This window comes from Siphateles boraxobius, unplaced genomic scaffold, assembly GCF_051911475.1.
Source record: "Siphateles boraxobius isolate OS27281-9 unplaced genomic scaffold, OSU_SipBor_1 66, whole genome shotgun sequence".
Taxonomy (NCBI): domain Eukaryota; kingdom Metazoa; phylum Chordata; class Actinopteri; order Cypriniformes; family Leuciscidae; genus Siphateles; species Siphateles boraxobius.
This window is the reverse complement of record NW_027509193.1, coordinates 13,435,163-13,454,708: the sequence shown is the minus strand read 5'-3', so window position 1 is coordinate 13,454,708 and position 19,546 is coordinate 13,435,163. Positions and strand designations below refer to the sequence as shown.

General features: G+C 39.6%; 2 protein-coding genes across 9 annotated transcripts in view; one reads left to right on the top strand and one right to left on the bottom strand.

Moving 5' to 3' along the window:
* Nucleotides 1-1,615: 1,615 nt before the first annotated feature.
* On the bottom strand, nucleotides 1,616-19,496 carry kcnj12b (potassium inwardly rectifying channel subfamily J member 12b). 7 transcript variants are annotated; one of them, XM_077212421.1, is made up of 5 exons: nucleotides 19,149-19,248; nucleotides 18,897-18,988; nucleotides 8,288-8,641; nucleotides 7,931-8,180; nucleotides 1,616-6,896 (listed from the first exon to the last, which is right to left on the bottom strand). In XM_077212421.1, exon 5 carries the CDS (start codon nucleotides 6,820-6,822, stop codon nucleotides 5,554-5,556), a length of 1,269 nt encoding a protein of 422 aa, XP_077068536.1. In that variant the 5' UTR covers nucleotides 6,823-6,896; nucleotides 7,931-8,180; nucleotides 8,288-8,641; nucleotides 18,897-18,988; nucleotides 19,149-19,248; the 3' UTR covers nucleotides 1,616-5,553. The 7 variants fall into 7 exon arrangements, with proteins under 7 accessions (XP_077068536.1, XP_077068533.1, XP_077068534.1 ...); XM_077212418.1 differs by having other exon boundaries at nucleotides 8,288-8,623; nucleotides 18,897-19,440; XM_077212419.1 differs by having other exon boundaries at nucleotides 18,897-19,346.
* Nucleotides 19,438-19,546, top strand: part of eftud2 (elongation factor Tu GTP binding domain containing 2) — a 52,780-nt gene continuing 52,671 nt past the window's right edge. Inside the window, exon 1 of one of the 2 annotated variants that reach the window (XM_077212379.1) lies at nucleotides 19,438-19,523. The gene's annotated coding sequence lies outside the window, so the exon portion shown is untranslated. The remainder of the gene's footprint in view (nucleotides 19,524-19,546) is intronic. The other variant, XM_077212380.1, reaches the window with a different exon arrangement.

The following is a 19,546-nucleotide window of genomic DNA, read 5'->3' as shown; positions in this document are numbered from 1 at the left end:
GCACAAGCACAAGTCAGTGCAAAGATCCTAGCTACTTGCTAACTAAATGTTCATACGGTAGTCAAATTCTATTGTTTGTATTTGTAGCATGTGTTGTCGGAGATGTCAAAAGTCACAAGTGACCGAGGTATTTGATGCGTTTCATAATGGGCTACTGAATGTGAGCGTGAAAGCATTTAGCCAAAAAAACAATTAAACCGATAGTATTCTGAACATGCGGTCGGGGCGTCGGGCAGCTCTATCTCCCTCATTTAATACGGGCTCGATATCGCTTCACATCACTTAAGGGTCTTGATTTTTTGCTTGCTTATAAGCCTCAGGCGCAAAGCTGTGTTTTCATGTCTGGGGTCCGTGTAAAGCTGTAGCTACAGAGAGGGAGAGAGGAGCGCGGCGTGTGTGCGCTTTCTAATTAAATTTCTGACTGCTTCTTTGTCAGTAATTACTAATGAATAATTCATGTTGCTTTGAAACGATGATCTCTTCATTATGTTACATTTTCACAACACTGATTAATTTTAAAATGACAATCCCTTAATTCTCTCTATCTTTTCTCTCTAACTAAAAGTGTGTACAAAATGTCAATGATCCTATTCAGCTCGTTTCAGGGCGTTCGTGTTACCTGGGTAACGTGTTTAAGTTGCATGTCACTCACTGACTGCCTCTTCAAGTTTCTCTGTCTCAGACCTCCTCCTGAAACATGCTTTTATAGTTTTACAGGAATGCTAAGCAAAGTTAAGTTTTTTTTTTTATTACAGGTAAATTGACATTTTAATTTATTAACACGCTCTAAATCTCACTGACAAAATCGTCTATTAAGCTCATGTTATGGATGCAAAGCTTAGCCTACCTTTGAGGCTTATATTGTGCATTTTGTTTGTGAAACCTCTTCATTTTTGTCTAGACCAGATCTTGGGTTAAAGAAAAGGAAAACGGGTTTAAAACTGACTGACAGCTTCTCAGCATAGAGAGGCCAGCGCTTTAAAAGTAGCTAGTTAGTGGGGGATTCTCTTAATATTGTCTGGCTATTAGTAAATATACGGATGGCCATTACAAACAACGTGCATTAAACTTAGTAGACAATGAATATATGCAGTATAATAGTGTATCAGGTTATGTTATATCACTATGTAGAATATATCCAACAGCCAGAATCAGAATATATCCAACAGCCTACAGTTACGGAAACCCACTTAATAAATATAATAAAGTGTTTCTCAATCAGGGACATGGCCTCAGAAATCTATTAAATTATTGAATTAAATTATTATAAATATTATTTAAAACTATTTGATTTTAGTTTATCAATATAAAATATATTAGATTATATTTATATAGTTTATAAAGTATTAATATTAGCAAATATTAGCCGCATTATCATAGTTAAAACTAAACATATCAGAGGAAATATATTATTGCTTATATTAGGGCCCTTTGAATATTGTGTTGGAAATTGGGGGGCCTTTAAGTCCAAACGGTTGAGAACTACTAAATCATGTCTTTAATGTAAGTGTAAAAATAGGAGGGAGAATCGTACAGTGGAGAATTTGGTTTTTCTATCAGTAACACGGCAGTAAACGTCACATGACATGCGTACACACAGAAAGAGAGAGAGTACTGGAATCACATAATTTAATACTTAATGCAGTTGAATTTTATACAGATTGAATGGACCTGTTTTCCTAGTATCCTCATCTTTTGCACTCTCTTACATCCAGCTACACTAAGTGACATACTAATACTTTTTCCTTTTTAATTGTAGAATATAAACTCACTGATTGTGCAGTTCTGATTCATTAAGGTATACTTCTAGATCCTATTGCTGAGATGAAATCTTGTCAATGTCATGGCGTGCTGTTTTGCTGTAAAAGCATTGATTGATTGTTTTGTCTTTCCAAAAGTCTTGAGCTCAATATCAAAATGTAAAGTTCACATTAAATTGTTTTAAAATGTTAATGTTGAGCCTTCAGTACTCTGATCTATATTTTAAATCCTAGCATCGTTGCCATTTTTATGAATTATGTAAGGAATGCTCATGTACACGTGCGGTTCCTCTCCTGGTTTTGTGTTATATGTGGCGTTAATTACCCGCCTTCTCGGAAGGCAAATGTACATGATCTCTTTGACCTTTGTATGTGACAAGTATTTTAGGCTTGAACCTATAGGGCACACATGCTTCTAGTTCCCATAGTTATTATGTACTGAATGAGGGATGGCAATTAAGAGACATTCCCCATTGAGTTGACCAGAATTAACTCTCCTTCCAAATGGCCACAGGAACAGAGTATGTAGCCCATATGTTGGCTTAATTCTCAGATTTTAAAGTTTCAATCCATTCTTATTTTGTTATGCTTAGAATTAGATAAATTACAGATTTGAAAAACTTTGATTGTCAAGTGGCAATGGAAGTTTTTAAATCTGTAATTTGAATGTTGCATTATTATTAATAAACGATGGATTTGTAAGGTGCGTGGTGCAACAGTGGAACAAGAAAGAAACAAATCTATAGATAGGCCTATAGATCCAATAATTATAGATAGACTGTTACCATGGTTACGTTTGTCACCATGGCTATGTGTGTTATGATCCTCCACCGATGACAGACAGTGGGATACTCATATAGCTCTTAGATTTACAATAGTTGCAAAGTGATAAATTACTTCTATTACGCAAATTAAGTTTCATTCTTGTTTCTTACTTTATTTTGTGCTTAAATAAGTTACATTAGAGTGCAGAGTGTGGATAGATAATATTCATTGAACCCATAATTCACTCCCGAGTATTGCAATGACATTTGTCTCATGCTAGATTGCACTGCTTCTGACAGAAAATGAATCGCCTATATGTTATGTACTTAAACAGTTTAATCAGTTATATCCTCATGTCATGGCAGTGTTGAATCGGTTTTAATGATGTCATTTAATAACTTCATGCAGCCTTAGGTGACATTTGACACGGATTTAATAAAATGCATCTTTTTAGGAACTCATTGGTGTAAATATCCTCTGCTTTCTTTCAATCTCATGTCACCTCCAGCTGCCCAAAGTTACACATCATCATTCAGGATACTTATTTCTGTTTAATATTATAATGCAAATCCTGTATTTTATGCAGGTATCTCTGATTCATTAAGGTACACTTCTGGATCTTATTGCTGAGAAGACATTTTATTGCGTTTCAGAAAAAGGTGTTGATATTGTTTTGTATTTCTGTGCTGTCTTTAGTTGTATCCCTGCTTATTTTCTCTCTCTCTGCTGGAAAATCCATATATGGTCAGAGATGGTTTTACATGGTTGTGGGTCCAAGGTGATCATTAGTGGTCTTTAAGCTGGTTGGTTGATCACCTGTAAAACCTGCTGGTAGACTTGGTTTTGACCTGTAGACCAGATTAGTTAAGCAGGAGGTTAGAGCTGGTATACCTTTTTGGACCAAACAAAAAAATCAGCTTGAGCTGGTATGACCTGGTTTTTCCTTGCTAAGTATATTACTATTTTATATCTATCTTGCCTTCATTTCTGAAGAGCTGATATCAGCATGAGCTGACTCGCTTTCACTCTCAGAAAGCCAACTGAAGAGGTTATGAGGACGTGACCTGAAATCAGCCAAGCTGCTGCATAACATAGTGTGAATAATGACTCCATTTTCCTTTCATGACCAGACAGCATTTTAAAAACAATCAACTTTGAGGGTTTGGGTTGTATGATGGTTTCATGACGTAGTGTAGTGTAATAATGTATTTTTGGAGAGTGGATGATGTTGAGGGGATCATCTCTTTTTCCTCTCTTACTCTGGGAGAGTGGATGACTTTGGCTATAATCTAACTTGATGAAACGTTTAATTTATTTAAATCATCTTTTTTTTATGCCTTCTTTATTTAATCAGGCACTCTTTTTTGCCCCCACAGAGCAAAGTGATGGATGAGGTGAGTGGGTGAACGCTTTCTCTTTTCTTCCTTTTTTGTCTCCGCGTCTCGTTCTTACCTCTCCAATTCTCTTAGCTTTGATTTTGAAAAGGAGAGAGAATGTCATGATCTCTAATTATCATGTAAGATATACCCAAGGTGGGTGGTTAGTGTTCTTCTGTTGTTAGTTGCTTGTTGAAATTAATTTTAAACTCTTAGATTAGTTGGTGAGTTGAAATCTACAGTACTTGAGTAATTAAATTGATTTGTATTATGCTGAATGTTGACAATTTAGTTTCACCCTGAAATATTGCATGGCATTGCAACCTAAATTGCACTGCAAAAAATAAATAAATTTTTGTTTCTTTATTTATATTTATTTTAAGCAAAATTGTACAAGATGTAAGGTCTTTTAGATATAAAAATGATTTATCTTATACTTAAATAAACAGAAAACAATGCACCAATTGGGTAAGCAAAATAAACTTTGGTTTTGTTTTAAGGGTAATTAACAAGTTTTTTTTCTGGAAAGCAAGTTTTTTTGCAGTGTTCCCTTAATCCGATACTGACGTTTTATTCTTTAGCATCTACCATAGAAGTAGCTTTTAGTATTGATCATTTCCTTTCACATTCGCAGGTGGGCAGCTGTTTTGATATTGAGGACAAAAACTCAATAAAGAAAGGTCACATTGAAGGTCATAGCTCATAAAACACACACTAGCTAAATGTAGCCGTTGCTATAGCAAAACATGTTACATTGTAAATATCCTGTTTTATAACTTCAAAGTTTGTGAAAGGCTACAACACAAAACCAGGACTTGTGGGTTTAATATATCACTAAACATTAAACCTGTTGTTCCTCTGGCTGTCATTGTAAGCGGTTTTATACAAGGGTGTTTGCCCTGAGCATGAATGTAAATGGTGGTATGTTGTGGGGGGAAAAAGCGTTTATCCTATTTTTCAATCATCCGCTCACATACTTGTATATTTATCTACTCACTTTCTAATACTGAATAAATAGTTTTGTGACTTTGCTGTTTGCTAGCCTGGGAGCCATCATGCTCATTGTCAGTTAGCAGTGTCTATTTAGGTGTTAATTATCTTCCACACACCTCTATAGTAGTACCTCATTACATGCTTAAAATAAAGCTATCAGACAATAGTCTTTGCTCTGACGTAGTGGGAAAAAAATCAGTAGAATATGGAGAGCATGGATAAAGTCTTCAAGTCACTTTATTGCTGTAAATCACACCAAACAAGAGTTTATCAGATTCTACTCAAGATCCAAGCAAACACACTAGTGGTTAACATCCTATTTTGTGCAAATTGTGTGTACAAGAGAAGGATTTAGTCAAAATGGCACCCAGGCTAGCTTAGTATTGCATAATGATACTACTTAAAGCTATCACTTCAAACTACAGTATGAAACAGATAATCAGATTTCAAGTTTTCCTACAGGAAGGCCTCACATTTCCGACAACTACAAAAAGCACTTTCTTTTCCTGACCTGCCCTCGACTACAACATGGCTCTAGGACAGTGGGTCACGGTTTCATATGGCACTTGCATTGCTCTGTATCTGTTCGTTACAACCGACACTGAAAGAATAGGCTGATTCTACAATAAAGCAAAGTCTTTGAAGGTGACAATCAGTGGTCATATTTCAGATTCTTTGTGATACGACCTCTGATCGAAGTTTAGATTGGCTGAAAGGGTCTCTAGCTCAGTCCCCCTCTCACCCCTGTCCTCCTCCTGCTTCTCTTCATCCCTACTAATGAAGGCTAACTCATTTTCATAGCAGAAGTTGGCGCCAGATTCCAAGGATTTGTTCTCCTCCATGTCTTTGGCACTGCAACGAGGCGTTGAGGGAACCTCGTAGGTCTTATGAAAGTGCGAGTAGTCCACCTTATACTGGTTGCGTTCCTCAAACACCACAGGCTCAAAGCGATGGCCCCATAAGATCTCGCTGGCCAGGTATGAGCTGCGCACTTGAGCCGTCATTGCAGTCGCCTCGACCATGCCTTCCAGTATGACCACTATCTCAAAATCTGATGTTTCCAGCTCCTGCTTGCTGATTCCAAACAACGGACTCTCCTCACTTATCTCATGTAGAATGGTGAGGGGAGCAACCAGGAAGATGCGGTCAAGACCTTGGTCGTAACCCACATTGATGTCGATCTGATCGAGAGGTATGTACTCCCCCTCCTCAGTGATTCGGGGCTTAATTAGCTGCGCCCGTACGTGAGCTTCAACAATGTGACTTTTTCTCAAGTTCCCGACCCGCCACATGAGGCACAGCTTCCCGTCACGCATAGCAATGACAGCATTTTGCGAGAACAGTATCGTTTCTGCCCGTTTCTTAGGCCGTGCCATTTTGGCCATGATGGCACCGATCATGAAAGAGTCAATGATGCAGCCGACAATGGACTGGAAGACGACCATGAACACAGCTAAAGGACACTCCTCAGTCACGCAGCGGAATCCGTAACCAATCGTTGTCTGCGTCTCAACCGAGAACAAGAATGCTGCGACAAAGCTGTTCACCTGCATGACACACGGTGTGAAGTCATCTTGAGTGGGCCGGTCTAAGTCACCATGGACAAGAGCAATAAGCCAGAAGGCGAACCCGAATGCTAGCCAGGACAGGACAAATGCAAGGGAGAAAAGGACGAACATCCACCGCCAGCGAATGTCCACACAGGTGGTAAAGATGTCGGCGAGGTAGCGCTGGGATTGCTCGTCCATATGAGAGAAACTGACGTTGCACTGGCCTGTCTTGTTTACAAAGCGACTTCGCACCTTCCGGCGCGTCTGGATCTTGCCATTACCAAAGCCATTGCCGAGGGCAGGCATGTTGCCGTGGCGGAACACGTCCTCCTCCTCCGATGACACGATGTTGTAGCGGTGGGGCTTGCCCACACTCATGCCAATCTGCCTGGCCAGAACCAATCCGTAAGTGGGAGAGACTACCAAAGCAGCTCTGGATCAGTTTGTGATGCCTGAAGATGAAGATAAAAAAATTATATCAGTTATGTAGTCTTTGTTCATTGTACATTGTTTGTCATACAGTTATGCTCATACATTAACAAACTCCTTGTAAAATGTTTAGCATTTCAAAAAGATTGCCCTGAAAAGGCTACATAACACACTTTAAGTATATCCCATAAGATAAAATAAATGTACACAAATTAAAAGACAAACATATTTTCACAAATTTTCCTGTTCAAATGTTTCCACACCATTTGTTCTCAATATTTTGTGTGATTGTAACCTTTTGTGTTTGTGATAGTGACAAACCTGTATCTCAACAAAATAAAACCACTGTGAAGAAATATTCAGATCTGCAGGGCATACTGGGATTCTGAAGAACTTACCTGGAGGAAATTTGGCAAGAACAGTCACAATGGCAAACAGTCAATGATTCTCAGGGAGGAAACACGTAATATTGAAGCAAAGGTATGTAAACTTTTAAACAGTAAAACTTGTGTAAATTGAGTTATTTTGTCTCCTAAATAGGCCTATATTGTAGATATGCACTACCATTCAAAAGTTTGGGATCAGTACTTTTATAATAATATAGTACAGTTATAATACATTATAATTTGTATCTATTCACTGTTACACCTTTATAATCTATAATGCATTAAAACACATGACAGACAATTAATTTCAGATGTAACTGGGAATCTGCAAATATTATAATGCATTTTAACTTTGGTTACAATCATTTATTAAAAGATATAAGGAATTATAACATACATGATGAATAGTTTTATAATGCATTATACATAAAGGCTTTAAGTAAAGTGTTACCCAACAAACTTTTTTCAACATTGATAATAAGAAATGTTTCTTGATTTTGGAAGATCATGTGACACTGAAGACCGCTAAAATATACTAAAATATAAAACCATTATTAGGGGCCAAGCACCGAAGGTTTTCTTATTCTTATTCTTCATCCACTCTGGTAGTCTATTTAAGCCTATAGAACTGCTTGCTGGAAAATTATGATAGATAGGATTGGAAATAGGACCTCAGCCACTATCACAACAAACAGTTGTGTTTCAGTCAGTCCCATCCTCTACACACTGTTCACACATGACTGTGTCGCCTCCCACAAGGATAACGTCATCTTGAAGTTCGCTGACGACACCGTAGTGATAGGATGCATCACTGGCGGGGATGAAGCAGCCTAAAGGAGGGAAGTGGCCAGTCTTGTAGCATGGTGTGAGGACATCAACCTTACCCTCAACACGAACAAGACAAAGGAGATGATTGTGGATCTGAGGAAAAAGAGGAGAACTTATCAGCCAGTGTCTATCCAAGAGCTTGAAGTGGAGAGGGTGAGTAGTTTTAAATATCTGGGGGTCCACATCAGTAAGGACCTCACCTGGACACTCAATACCACCCAGCTGGTTAAGAAGGGACAACAGCAGCTGTACTTCCTGAGGAGACTGAGGAAGCTTGGCATGTCGACTATGATCCTAAATAACTTCTACAGCTGTGTTGTGGAGAGCGTCTTGACCAGCTGTATCACCGTGTGGTATGGAAACACTTCTCTGAGGGACCGCAAACGTCTGCAGAGAATTGTGAAGACTGCTGAGAAGATCATCAGGACTCCACTGCCTTCTCTGCAGGCCATCTACCATCGCGGAGTCCACAGGAGAGCTGCCTCCATCATTAAGAACTCCACCCAGCCCCAGCATGGACTGTTCTTACATCTACCCTTGGGACGGAGGTATAGCTGTGTGAAATGCAGGACTTTAGATTTAAGAACTCGTTCTACCCCCCAGCTATCAGACTCTAATCTGTGTCCACTTGCTATTTATTTAAGTCTCATCTATCTCAGAGAATAGTTGGACTAATTGTTGCATCAATTGCACATCTGTTAATGTTATGGTTGCTATTATCATGGAGCTGCAGTCAAGTTGCACTTTAATGAATTATTGTTTTGCACATAGTCAATATTGCACATTTGCATATATAGATGTACTATATTTTAATATTTATACAGTCTAATTCTTATTCTACAGCTTTTTTATTTTGTTTGTGTGTATGTGTTTTTTATTTATTTTTATACATACTTTGCACTTGTCTTGGCATTCACTGTGGACAGCAAAGAAAGAATTTCATTGTACTGGGAAACTTGTTTTCCTCATTGTGCATATGACAATAAACGCTTTTACTTGACTTGACTTATAACTTCTGAACGGTTTGTCCAAAAATCATAAAAGTCCCGTTAGATTTAGGGCGTCATGTCGAGTCGACTGATATCCAATTTTTCCATATCGACCATTTTAGGCGTCGGCCATTTTGAATTTTGTACCATAATGCTGTATTTTATGAACACATGAACTTATCTTTACGAAACACGATATGGGTCATCAGTACTATGCCCTGAAGGAGCTTGAAAAGTTTCGAACCAGCGCCACCTAATGGTAAAATTAAATTTTCAAATGTTATAACTCTGGGTGTGGTTGACTTATTTTCACATCTCCTAGATTCCTGAATCCTTGCCCAGTCCAATGATACCAAACATGCTTGGTTTCGCCTTACGGTTTGTGTAGCGTTGTGATTTAGCGCTTAAAAGATATTTGTGTTGTGAATTTGGCCCTTTTCTTTAATTGTACCTTTTTCCCATATATATATTTGTACTACATATCCCACAATTCCAAGCAAACTACACTACTAAATCTAGTGCACTACATTAACCATACACCCCCTGGTCGAGGTCTATAAGTAGACCTCACTTCCTTTCTTTTTCTTTTGCATTGGTGAGGTGTGGGTGTTTGAATGGACACCCAACCATGTCCTTTAAATCCTTTCCTTAGCATGTGTTAAGTAAGTTTGTTTTGCCAATTGTATTGTTTGAATTTGTTTATTTGTATTGTTTGGATTGAGTGTATATATATATATATATATATATATATATATATATACACTGTATATGTTGTTGATATGTTTATTGATGAATTATATGAGTTTGATTTCCTTTATTGTATTGTTTGTTGTGACTTAAGACATGTCATGTGAATTAGACCCCGAAAGCCGCCGCCAGGCGCCGCCATTTGCGCCATTTAGAATTTCAGCCGCCGCCAGCCAATAATTTCATAAGCCAAATTGAGCCGCCATCTGATAAAGTTTGGCTGAGCCGGCTAGAATTATTTGCATCAAATAATAATTCTATCACAGAGACATACACACACGAAATATAAAAACAATACACGAGATCTATTTTCCCTCTGGATTCATAATAGCACAGTCTTGTGCTCGTTGCTACGATACACAGGCTCACAGTGAATTGACGACTAATTAAAATTGCTCGTTTTCCGTACAGAAGAAGCAATGCATTTTTTTTCTCGCACTGAGGTGAAATCGCGGAAAGAAGCAAGCAAGGTAATTTTGATCTCACTTCTCACATACTTTCCTAATTCCTACTTACTTTTTTTTTTAACTTAGGCCTGCCCAGACTTTTGTTAAATCTTCAGGGCACGGTTGCACACACACCTGAATCAAAGATTGATGTTATGAACCAAATATTCTAAATAAATAGCACTGAACGTGATATTACTGCAGTAACAAACCACCGTTTCCACATTGCTAATTCACGACGCATGCTTCAGTGTACATTGAAGTGAAATGTCCAAAATAACTTTGTCCAAAATAATACTGATAAGAGTGTGTGTTTATATTAAGGCGAGACACGGCGGGCAAAAACATCGTTGTTTTTTTTACTGGTCAATTTTGAGATTTTTCGGGATTTGTCTTCAATAACATGTCTTCTTTCAGACTTGTGTAGTGAAAAAAAATCCGAAATACACATTTAGGAAATATTGAGATCTAGTAAATCAGTATAACATAGACATCTGTAGACATGAAGTGGCAGCTTCAGCCCTTTGCAGCTATGAAAAGTTTGGCGGCTGCATCAGCCATTTAGGTTTTGGCTGAGCCGGCTAGCCAGCCAATAACTTCATCAGCCAGCCATGATTCTCAAAACAAATGGCTTCGGGCTCTAATGTGAATTACCCAAGACTTAATCATCCTGAACTTAAAATAAAAGAGAGCAAAGAACTGGTATTTGTCCCGTGTTTTAATCAGACATCAGCCATCAAGTTTCTGCAACTCCAACGAACTTTGGATATATTTAACATCTGATATCCAACAAATGGTCCTTCAAGCCGGAGGTAGAAATTTGGTGGAATGGATTCCCATGCAAGACCTGCAGTCCGGCGCAGCCTAAGAAGGAGAAGACCTCCTGCCCATTTTCCTGACTCTATGGTGAGAGAATATGCTCCTTCTTCCCCGTCCTCACCAACACTAGTTGTAAGTGATCATCACCAAACCCAGTTTGAAAATCCATCTTCTTTAAGACCTGCCCCATGCTCATCTGCTCCTTGTGAACAGTCTCAACATGATTTACTCGATATGGATGTTAAACAAGATATACTTGGGCTTAAGAGTATGCTTGGTGAGATGTCTAGAATGTTACAGTTAGTAGTTTCTTCTAAACATTCTGAATTTTCTGAGTCTTTTGATGATGCTTCTGATGATAATGCCTTTGCTAATAGGCTACATCTATTGTTCAAGAATGCATGTATTAAGAAAGCTGAACAGAAACCTACATGTCAGAAATGTAATTCCTCAACTGTTCCTTCACCGCTTGGTCCGCTTCCATTGAGTAGTGTACTTCTCGTGATCAGGGACCTTCCTTTCCTTTCTTGGTGAATGACGACCCACAAGAATTTGCAATGTTGCAGTTAGCCTTGACAAATTTGTTGTCACCCCATGAGCCAGAATATTACAAATTCCATATCTTGCTGGACGATTTAAATTGTCTCCGGCTTGTGATCTAGCTTTAGCTTATGCTAACGATCCTAGGCCTAGCCTACCATTCTAGCTTTCCCCAGGGTGAGACCAGGTGATAGCAGAGCATTTGGTAGCTTTGCACTAAAGGTCCAAGCTTTGGGCCAAGACCAAGTTAAATCTGAATTATCCTGTGCTTCTCATATACAGCAACTACTCAGTAAACTGCCCACAGAGCATGTGACCAACTTTGCCCGTTATGCCCGTACGATCCTAAAGGGTCAAAGCTACAACCTGATTAACTTTTCTGCTTGGCTGCAAGAAGAGGCTGGGTGTCAAGCAATGGCTGACCAGGTTAGTGACTTTCCAAAACCACTCCCGAGTAAACCTCAACCACCTACGTTAACACTCGAACAGTCTTGTACGGAGTCAACGGTAATTCTGTTGTGCCAATATCCACAAATAAGCAACCCCAGAATTTGAGAGATGGAGAATGGAGTTCCAAGTATTCATGCGCATATTTTTCCAGTAGAGATCATTTCATTGGCCTGTGCCGCTATTTTAGATCTCTAGAAGACACCAGGAAGGATGCATGGATTAGAGAGAATAAAAGATGTTGGAGATGTGGGCTTAACCATCTAGCTGTTAACTGTGATTTGAAAAAACCCTGTCCACAGTGCAAAGGAAGACATCTTGGTATCCTTCATGGAGTCAATTATCGTGATCAGGATAATGCTTCATTCTATCTTAGACACCTTGGAGGTTTTGGCAATGTACTGCTTAAAGTTGTTGAAGTACTTCTCCATTATAAAGGCAGATCCTTGCAAACCTATGCCATCCTGGATGATGTATCAGAACGTACCATTTTGCTACCTCAACCATCTGATTTTTTGGGCCTCAATGGGGTAACTGAGTCCCTAATTGTTAGAACTGTATGTTAAAATACTCTTGCACTTGAAGGCTCTTCTGTAACCTTTGAAATATCCTCCATGGCCAATCCAGAAAAGAAGTATTCTATTTCCAATGCCTTTTCTGCTGCCAGATTGGGACTGGCAGAACAGACTTATTCTGTTGAGATCTTGCAGAGACGTTTCAGACATCTTCGAGACTTAACCCTTCCAGCCTTTGCTAATGTCCGACCACTTATTCTTATTGGTGCAGACTACCCACACCTGATAAATCCAATTGACCAGGTGTATTTCGGGCCTCCTAAATCCCCAGCCGCAATCCTGACCAGGTTAGGCTGGGTACTTCAAGGCCCAATACTGATTCCTAACACTGATGAGATGCAGTGTCTTTTTACCATTGCTAACCCACTAGAAGAACTTTGCCATGATGTGGAGAAATTATGGAAAGTAGACATTCTTCCTTTCAGAAATGAGAAAGTCATTATTAGGTCCAAGCAGGACCAAGAAGCTATGGAATTGTTGGCCTCCAAGTCTAAAAGAGTTGATGTGGATGGTGTGCAAAGATATGATGAGATGCAGTGTCTTTTTACCATTGCTAACCCACTAGAAGAACTTTGCCATGATGTGGAGAAATTATGGAATGTAGACATTCTTCCTTTCAGAAATGAGAAAGTCATTACTAGGTCCAAGCAGGACCAAGAAGCTATGGAATTGTTGGCCTCCAAGTCTAAAAGAGTTGATGTGGATGGTGTGCAAAGATATGCCACTCCGTTATTGCGTGCTGCTTCCGCCATAAGGTTACGAGCGTCACCAAATGCAGTTGTCTTCCTTCAGATGTAACGAGTGACGCCTCCAAAGAAATCCTAAAACTGCTGCTGTGTATGACCAAGAAATTGCTAAGTTGGAGGAGTCTGGCTATGTTTAAAATTCTATTCAACAGGCCTGGAAGGCTTGGGAAATCGAGCTCCCTGACCTTTCATTGATACAGCTTCTTTGTTGTTATTTAACTTTACCTTCCAACCAAATTACATTCAGAGAGTTGCATATTTTTTGCGGCGCCTCAGAGAGCGTATATGGGTCAGTAGTATATTTGCAAATGGAAACTGACAGGGGTGTGGTACATATTTCCTTCATCATGGCAAGATCTCGAGTTGCCCCCAAAAGGTTAATATCCATCCCTCGTCTTGAACTTTGCGCTTCTCTAACAGGTGCACAGCTTTTGTAAACTCCTGCAGAATTAATTGATTCCTCCTTTGACAAATATTGTCCTATGGTCCGATTCGACAACTGTCTTGTCTTGGCTGCATTCCCTCTCTTGCCGTTACAAAGTTTTTGTTGCTAATAGCTAATAGTTTTGTTGCTAAATGTTGATCCATTTGATTATCACAATGTGGTGGTGATGGCGCAGTGGATAAGACACATGCCTTTGGTGTGAGAGATCCGGGTTCGAATCCACTGCGAGACACCAATGTGTCCCTGAGCAAGACACTTAACCCTTAGTTGCTCCAGAAGGGTGCGACCTATGAAATATAGCAATTGTAAGTCGCTTTGGATAAAAGCGTCAGCTAAATGAATAAATGTAAATGTAATAGAGTCACTGAAATCCTGGAACTCACTGATCCCTATTCTTGGAGGTATATCCCTTCTACACAGAATCTAGCAGATTACATAACTAGAGGCCAAACTCTTATTGAGCTAGGCAAACCTGATCATAGATGGCGACAAGGTCCAATGTTTCTGAAATTTCTTCCACATGAATGTCCCAACAATCTGGTATCTAGACCTGCTAGTCGTGATCCTGAACTCCGCAAACTACTCTTTTGTGGGTTAACACAATTGGATGATTTTGTACTCCCAAATCCTTCCGGTTTCAAATCATGGTCAGAGTTAGTTCGCAACAAATGAGTTACTGTGACAACATAGGGAGGAACCCTATGACCTCCTTTTGAGACAAGCCCCAAAGTTTTCTCTCTGAGTACCAATGTTTAAAGGAAGGAAAGCCCATTGAACCTCAAAGTTGTCTCCTTACACTTTCTCCCAAATTCAGTGAAGAAACAGGACTTATTTTAGTGGGTGGTAAGTTCAGACGTGTAGAGAATATGGAACCTGGAATGGTTCATCCAATCGTCCTCGACCCCAAACATCCATTATTCCATTTAATTATCAAGGACTGTGACGAGAAACTTTTCCATCCTGGTCCAGAGAGAGTTTTCTCAGACCTTTGGCGCCATTACTGGATAATTAGAACGAGGCAAGCTGTAAAAAAACATCAGTGGTCTTGTTTGCAATGTAGGAAGTGGAGAGCTAAGCCATCTATCCCTCAAATGTCAGATCTTCCACTCTCCAAGCTCCGGTTGTTCAAACCTCCCTTTTGGTCCACCGGAATGGATTGTTTGGTCCCTTCCATGTCAATATTGGCCGTAGAACGGAGAAGAGATGGGGCCTTTTGTTTAAGTGTCCAAGCACTCGATGTCTGCATCTTGATTTGTTGAGCAGTTTAGATGTGGACAGCTTTCTAATGGCCCTACGCCACTTCATATCCAGGAGAGGTAGGACGTATGAGATTCTTTGTGATCAAGGAAGTAATTTCTGTGGAGCTGCAAGAGAATTAATGGAAGCTCTCAAGAACCTTACCACTGAGTTACAAGTCAAGTTGGAAAATCAGGAGATTAAATTCAAGTTTAATCCACCACAAGCTCAGCTTTGCGGGTGGTACTTGGCAGTCAAACAGTATCAGAGGAAGTCCTACGGACAGTTTTGACAGAAGTTGAAGGAGTGTTAAATTCGAAGCCACTTGGTTACGCCTCTTCAAACATTTCATATATATATATACACTCACCTAAAGGATTATTAGGAACACCATACTAATACTGTGTTTGACCCCCTTTCGCCTTCAGAACTGCCTTAATTCTACGTGGCATTAATTCAACAAGGTGCTGAAAGCATTCTTTAGAAATGTTGGCCCATATTGATAGGATAGCATCTTGCAGTTGATGAAGATTTGTGGGATGCACATCCAGGGCACGAAGTTCCCGTTCCACCACATCCCAAAGATGTTCTATTGGGTTGAGATCTGGTGACTGTGGGGGCCATTTTAGTACAGTGAACTCATTGTCATGTTCAAGAAAGCAATTTGAAATGATTCAAGCTTTGTGACATGGTGCATTATCCTGCTGGAAGTAGCCATGAGAGTATGGGTACATGGTGGCCATAAAGGGACGGACATGGTCAGAAACAATGCTCAGGTAGGCCGTTGCATTTAAACGATGCCCAATTGGCACTAAGGGGCCTAAAGTGTGCCAAGAAAACATCCCCCACACCATTACACCACCACCACCAGCCTGCACAGTGGTAACAAGGCATGATGGATCCATGTTCTCATTCTGTTTATGCCAAATTCTGACTCTACCATCTGAATGTCTCAACAGAAATTGAGACTCATCAGACCAGGCAACATTTTTCCAGTCTTCAACTGTCCAATTTTGGTGAGCTCTTGCAAATTGTAGACTCTTTTTCCTATTTGTAGTGGAGATGAGTAGTACCCAGTGGGGTCTTCTGCTGTTGTAGCCCATACACCTCAAGGTTGTGCGTGTTGTGGCTTCACCAATGCTTTTCCTGCATACCTCGGTTGTAACGAGTTGTTATTTCAGTCAAAGTTGCTCTTCTATCAGCTTGAATCAGTCGGCCCAATCTCCTCTGACCTCTAGCATTTCTCCCACAGGACTGCCGCATACTGGATGTTTTTCCCTTTTCACACCATTCTTTGTAAACCCTAGAAATGGTTGTGTGAAAATCCCAGTAACTGAGCAGATTGTGAAATACTCAGACCGGCCCGTCTGGCACCAACAACCATGCCACGTTCAAAATTGCTTAAATCACCTTTCTTTCCCATTCTGACATTCAGTTTGGAGTTCAGGAGATTGTCTTGACCAGGACCACACCCCTAAATGCATTGAAGCAACTGCCATGTGATTGGTTGATTAGATAATTGTTAATAAAAAATTGAACAGGTGTTCCTAATAATCCTTCAGGTGAGTGTGTGTGTGTGTGTGTGTATATATATATATATATATATATATATATATATATATATATATATATATATATATATATAAAATATTAGTATTAGAATACTGAAAATGTCAATGAAAGGTAAACCTGTGTGATGGAGGAAAAGTAGTCCCAAAATGAATCTTATGAATCTTCATTGCAGCTAAAAAAAAAGAAGTGTGTTACTCCTCAGTGAGAGTGTGTGTAAAAGTGCTGTTCTGTGAGTGTGAGTAAGAGAGCAGATGAGCAGAACTGTCATCTGGTTGTTTCACAGCAGATGTAGCTAATTAAAGTAATTTCACACTTTTCCTGTGAAACTCATTCGTACAGTGAAGTGCTAAAGTGCGCACACCTCAGAGCCTGAGAGGAGTTGGAGTGCGGTCCCTATTCTTATTGTTATCATCATTATTCAGATTTTCTCACTACTGTTTTTTTTATTTTTACAGAGCTCTGAGCTGGTAGCTGCCAGTGGGGTCCAGATTTAGGCGTCTAGCCAGTGCCTGAGTCAAGTGATCAGTCTTTCTAATAATAGATGCCTGTCTCAGTGAGGCTACAGCACACACGCACACACTTGCAAGAATCTGCGCTCCAAGACATACTGTACTGACAGAGAGACATCAAAACACAGACTCCACATGTGTGCGCACACACACTCACACACTGGGGGCTGGGTAGTGTCAGGTGCTATATTGGTGAGTGCGAATAGCTAAGAAGCCTCAGATTCGGCGAGAGTGATAATGAGAAAAACACATCATTTCCTTCATGTGTACCCATGAAAGCAAAGAAATGCAGCATAGTTCTTACAATTCTCAAAAATAAAAGAATCACAAGGAAAACTAGAGGGATATAGAGGTTTCCATGGAAACCTGTCTGGTAGAAATTGTGTGTGTAGGTGTGTGTGTTTGTTTGAGGGGCGACTGTCGGCTTCATGCGGTGTTATTTTAGTCATCATCCAGGTGGCCAATCACTCAACTGAGAGAAGAGACATGAAACGAGAGAGACAGTTGAGCACTTAATAAGTTTTTCAGTGATAGCTGTGAGAATACAAAGTAGATTTCCAGTTGATGGGAGACAGTGGGGTCAGTATCTTCACTGCGTCCTGATGTGATGTCAGATAATTCCATTCTAAATGTCAGCAGATCATCTGATCATGTAGTAGAATGAAATAAGATCAAATGAAACTATAAATTAGGTTTTAAAGCAAGAAACATATATGATTGGGAAAAGGTTTTGTACTGAGGCAGTTCTATTAAGAAAGAATTGTGGGAAAAGATGATCTCGGTTATGAGAGTCTGTCGTAAATACTTGTACCCTATGGTGGTGGTCAATGGAAACTTAATCTGGAGAGAACATTCTGTGTCCTTTTTTCTTTTCATGCACACTTAGAATCAAACGAGACAGCTGTCATTTTAATTCTCAGACATAATTAACATTCTACCCATCCAACAGCTCCTCCAGTCCCAAAATGGCAAATATGATGAGAAATTAAAGTAATGGCAGTTTGTGAGAACTTTGACAGATATTACTCCACACTGCTCCTCCCAACAAACATTTCCAAAACAGCCCAGAGCTGCATCAGTCTCCTTTAACAAACTTTATGAACTTAGACTCGTATCACCTTCGCCATTTGCGCAGTGCTGAAAAGGATCCACAGAGTTGCATCTGGTGACTTTTCTTTTGCCAATGACATTCAGTCTGGTTTTCAAAAATCATAAAATTTTTATGATTTTATATTTTTTGTCATGCTATATTTATCCAAACAGGTGTCTGAGTGTTGAATGTACAGCGTTTACACAATCCCAATTTGGATTACATCTGACCGAATCTAAATTTAGACTTTATTTGAATTTACATTTGAGATGATTTAGATTTTTTTTTTTTTTTAGATGATGCTCATTGATTTTTAAAAACAAAGATATTCTTAACATATTCCAGCATTCAAGGGTCATCTGTCATTGTGGGACTGCTGTGACAGCCCCCTCATTGATTTGATAACACACAGTGAAGGTACAGGACATGCAATGTTGATGACCGTCACATACTCTATATGACTCTATTCATGTGCGGCACATTAAATTCACCAAAAAAACACTTGCAGACATCAAAAACGCAAACCGCCTACAGGTTGCAGAAAATACCTGTAGACTATCCATGTGAGTGAGACAGAGCCGATAGAAGCTGAAGGAATATGTACAGTCAACAGGCACTTAAGATAACAACAAAACATATTCTGCTTACCTTTTTTCTTCCCTTTGTGTGCATTGAAATAGGTAAGAGAGAGATCTGAAGTTGAGCTAAAGGATGATTCCATTGAATTTCTTACAGATCCCCTAAAGGAAAAAAACACCCTTTTAAAGAAAAAAAGGGATCCTGACTGTTCAACGTGGTCCTCATCTTTAGCGTCACATACACAGAAGGAGACTCGCACACATGTACGCATGTATTCGAAGGAGGTTCTTATCTAAAGCCTGCAGATTATATGCTAACAACCTCAGAATGTTCCATCAACGAGTGTTGTTCTGACGTTTCAGTAATCTTCAGCACTGCCGTGGTCATCCTCGCATGTCCAGAGATTCCCTAATGTTTCGGTGCACCACCTTGTCTCTTTGAACATTTAAAAAAAACTGCTCTCTCTTTCTCTCTCCTTTTTCTCTCTCCTTTTTTTCTCTCTCTCTCTCTCTCTCTCTCTCTCTCTCTCTCTCTCTCTCTCTCCCTTTTCTGCTATCTGATCTTTGCTGCAGTTTTTCACAGCCCTCTCTCTCTCTCTCTCATTTCCTCCCTCTCTCTCTGAAGTTGGCATTTGCAGGGACCACAGTCTCACCGATGCTCTTGAAAAGCAGCCTGGTGGTCATGCACAAAACCAAAGTAAGAACATTTTACTGCCCTCT

Bases quoted from the DNA above. Each gene is read 5' to 3' on its own strand.
- kcnj12b (XM_077212416.1), bottom strand. From the start codon at position 6,822: ATGAGTGTGGGCAAGCCCCACCGCTACAACATCGTGTCATCGGAGGAG.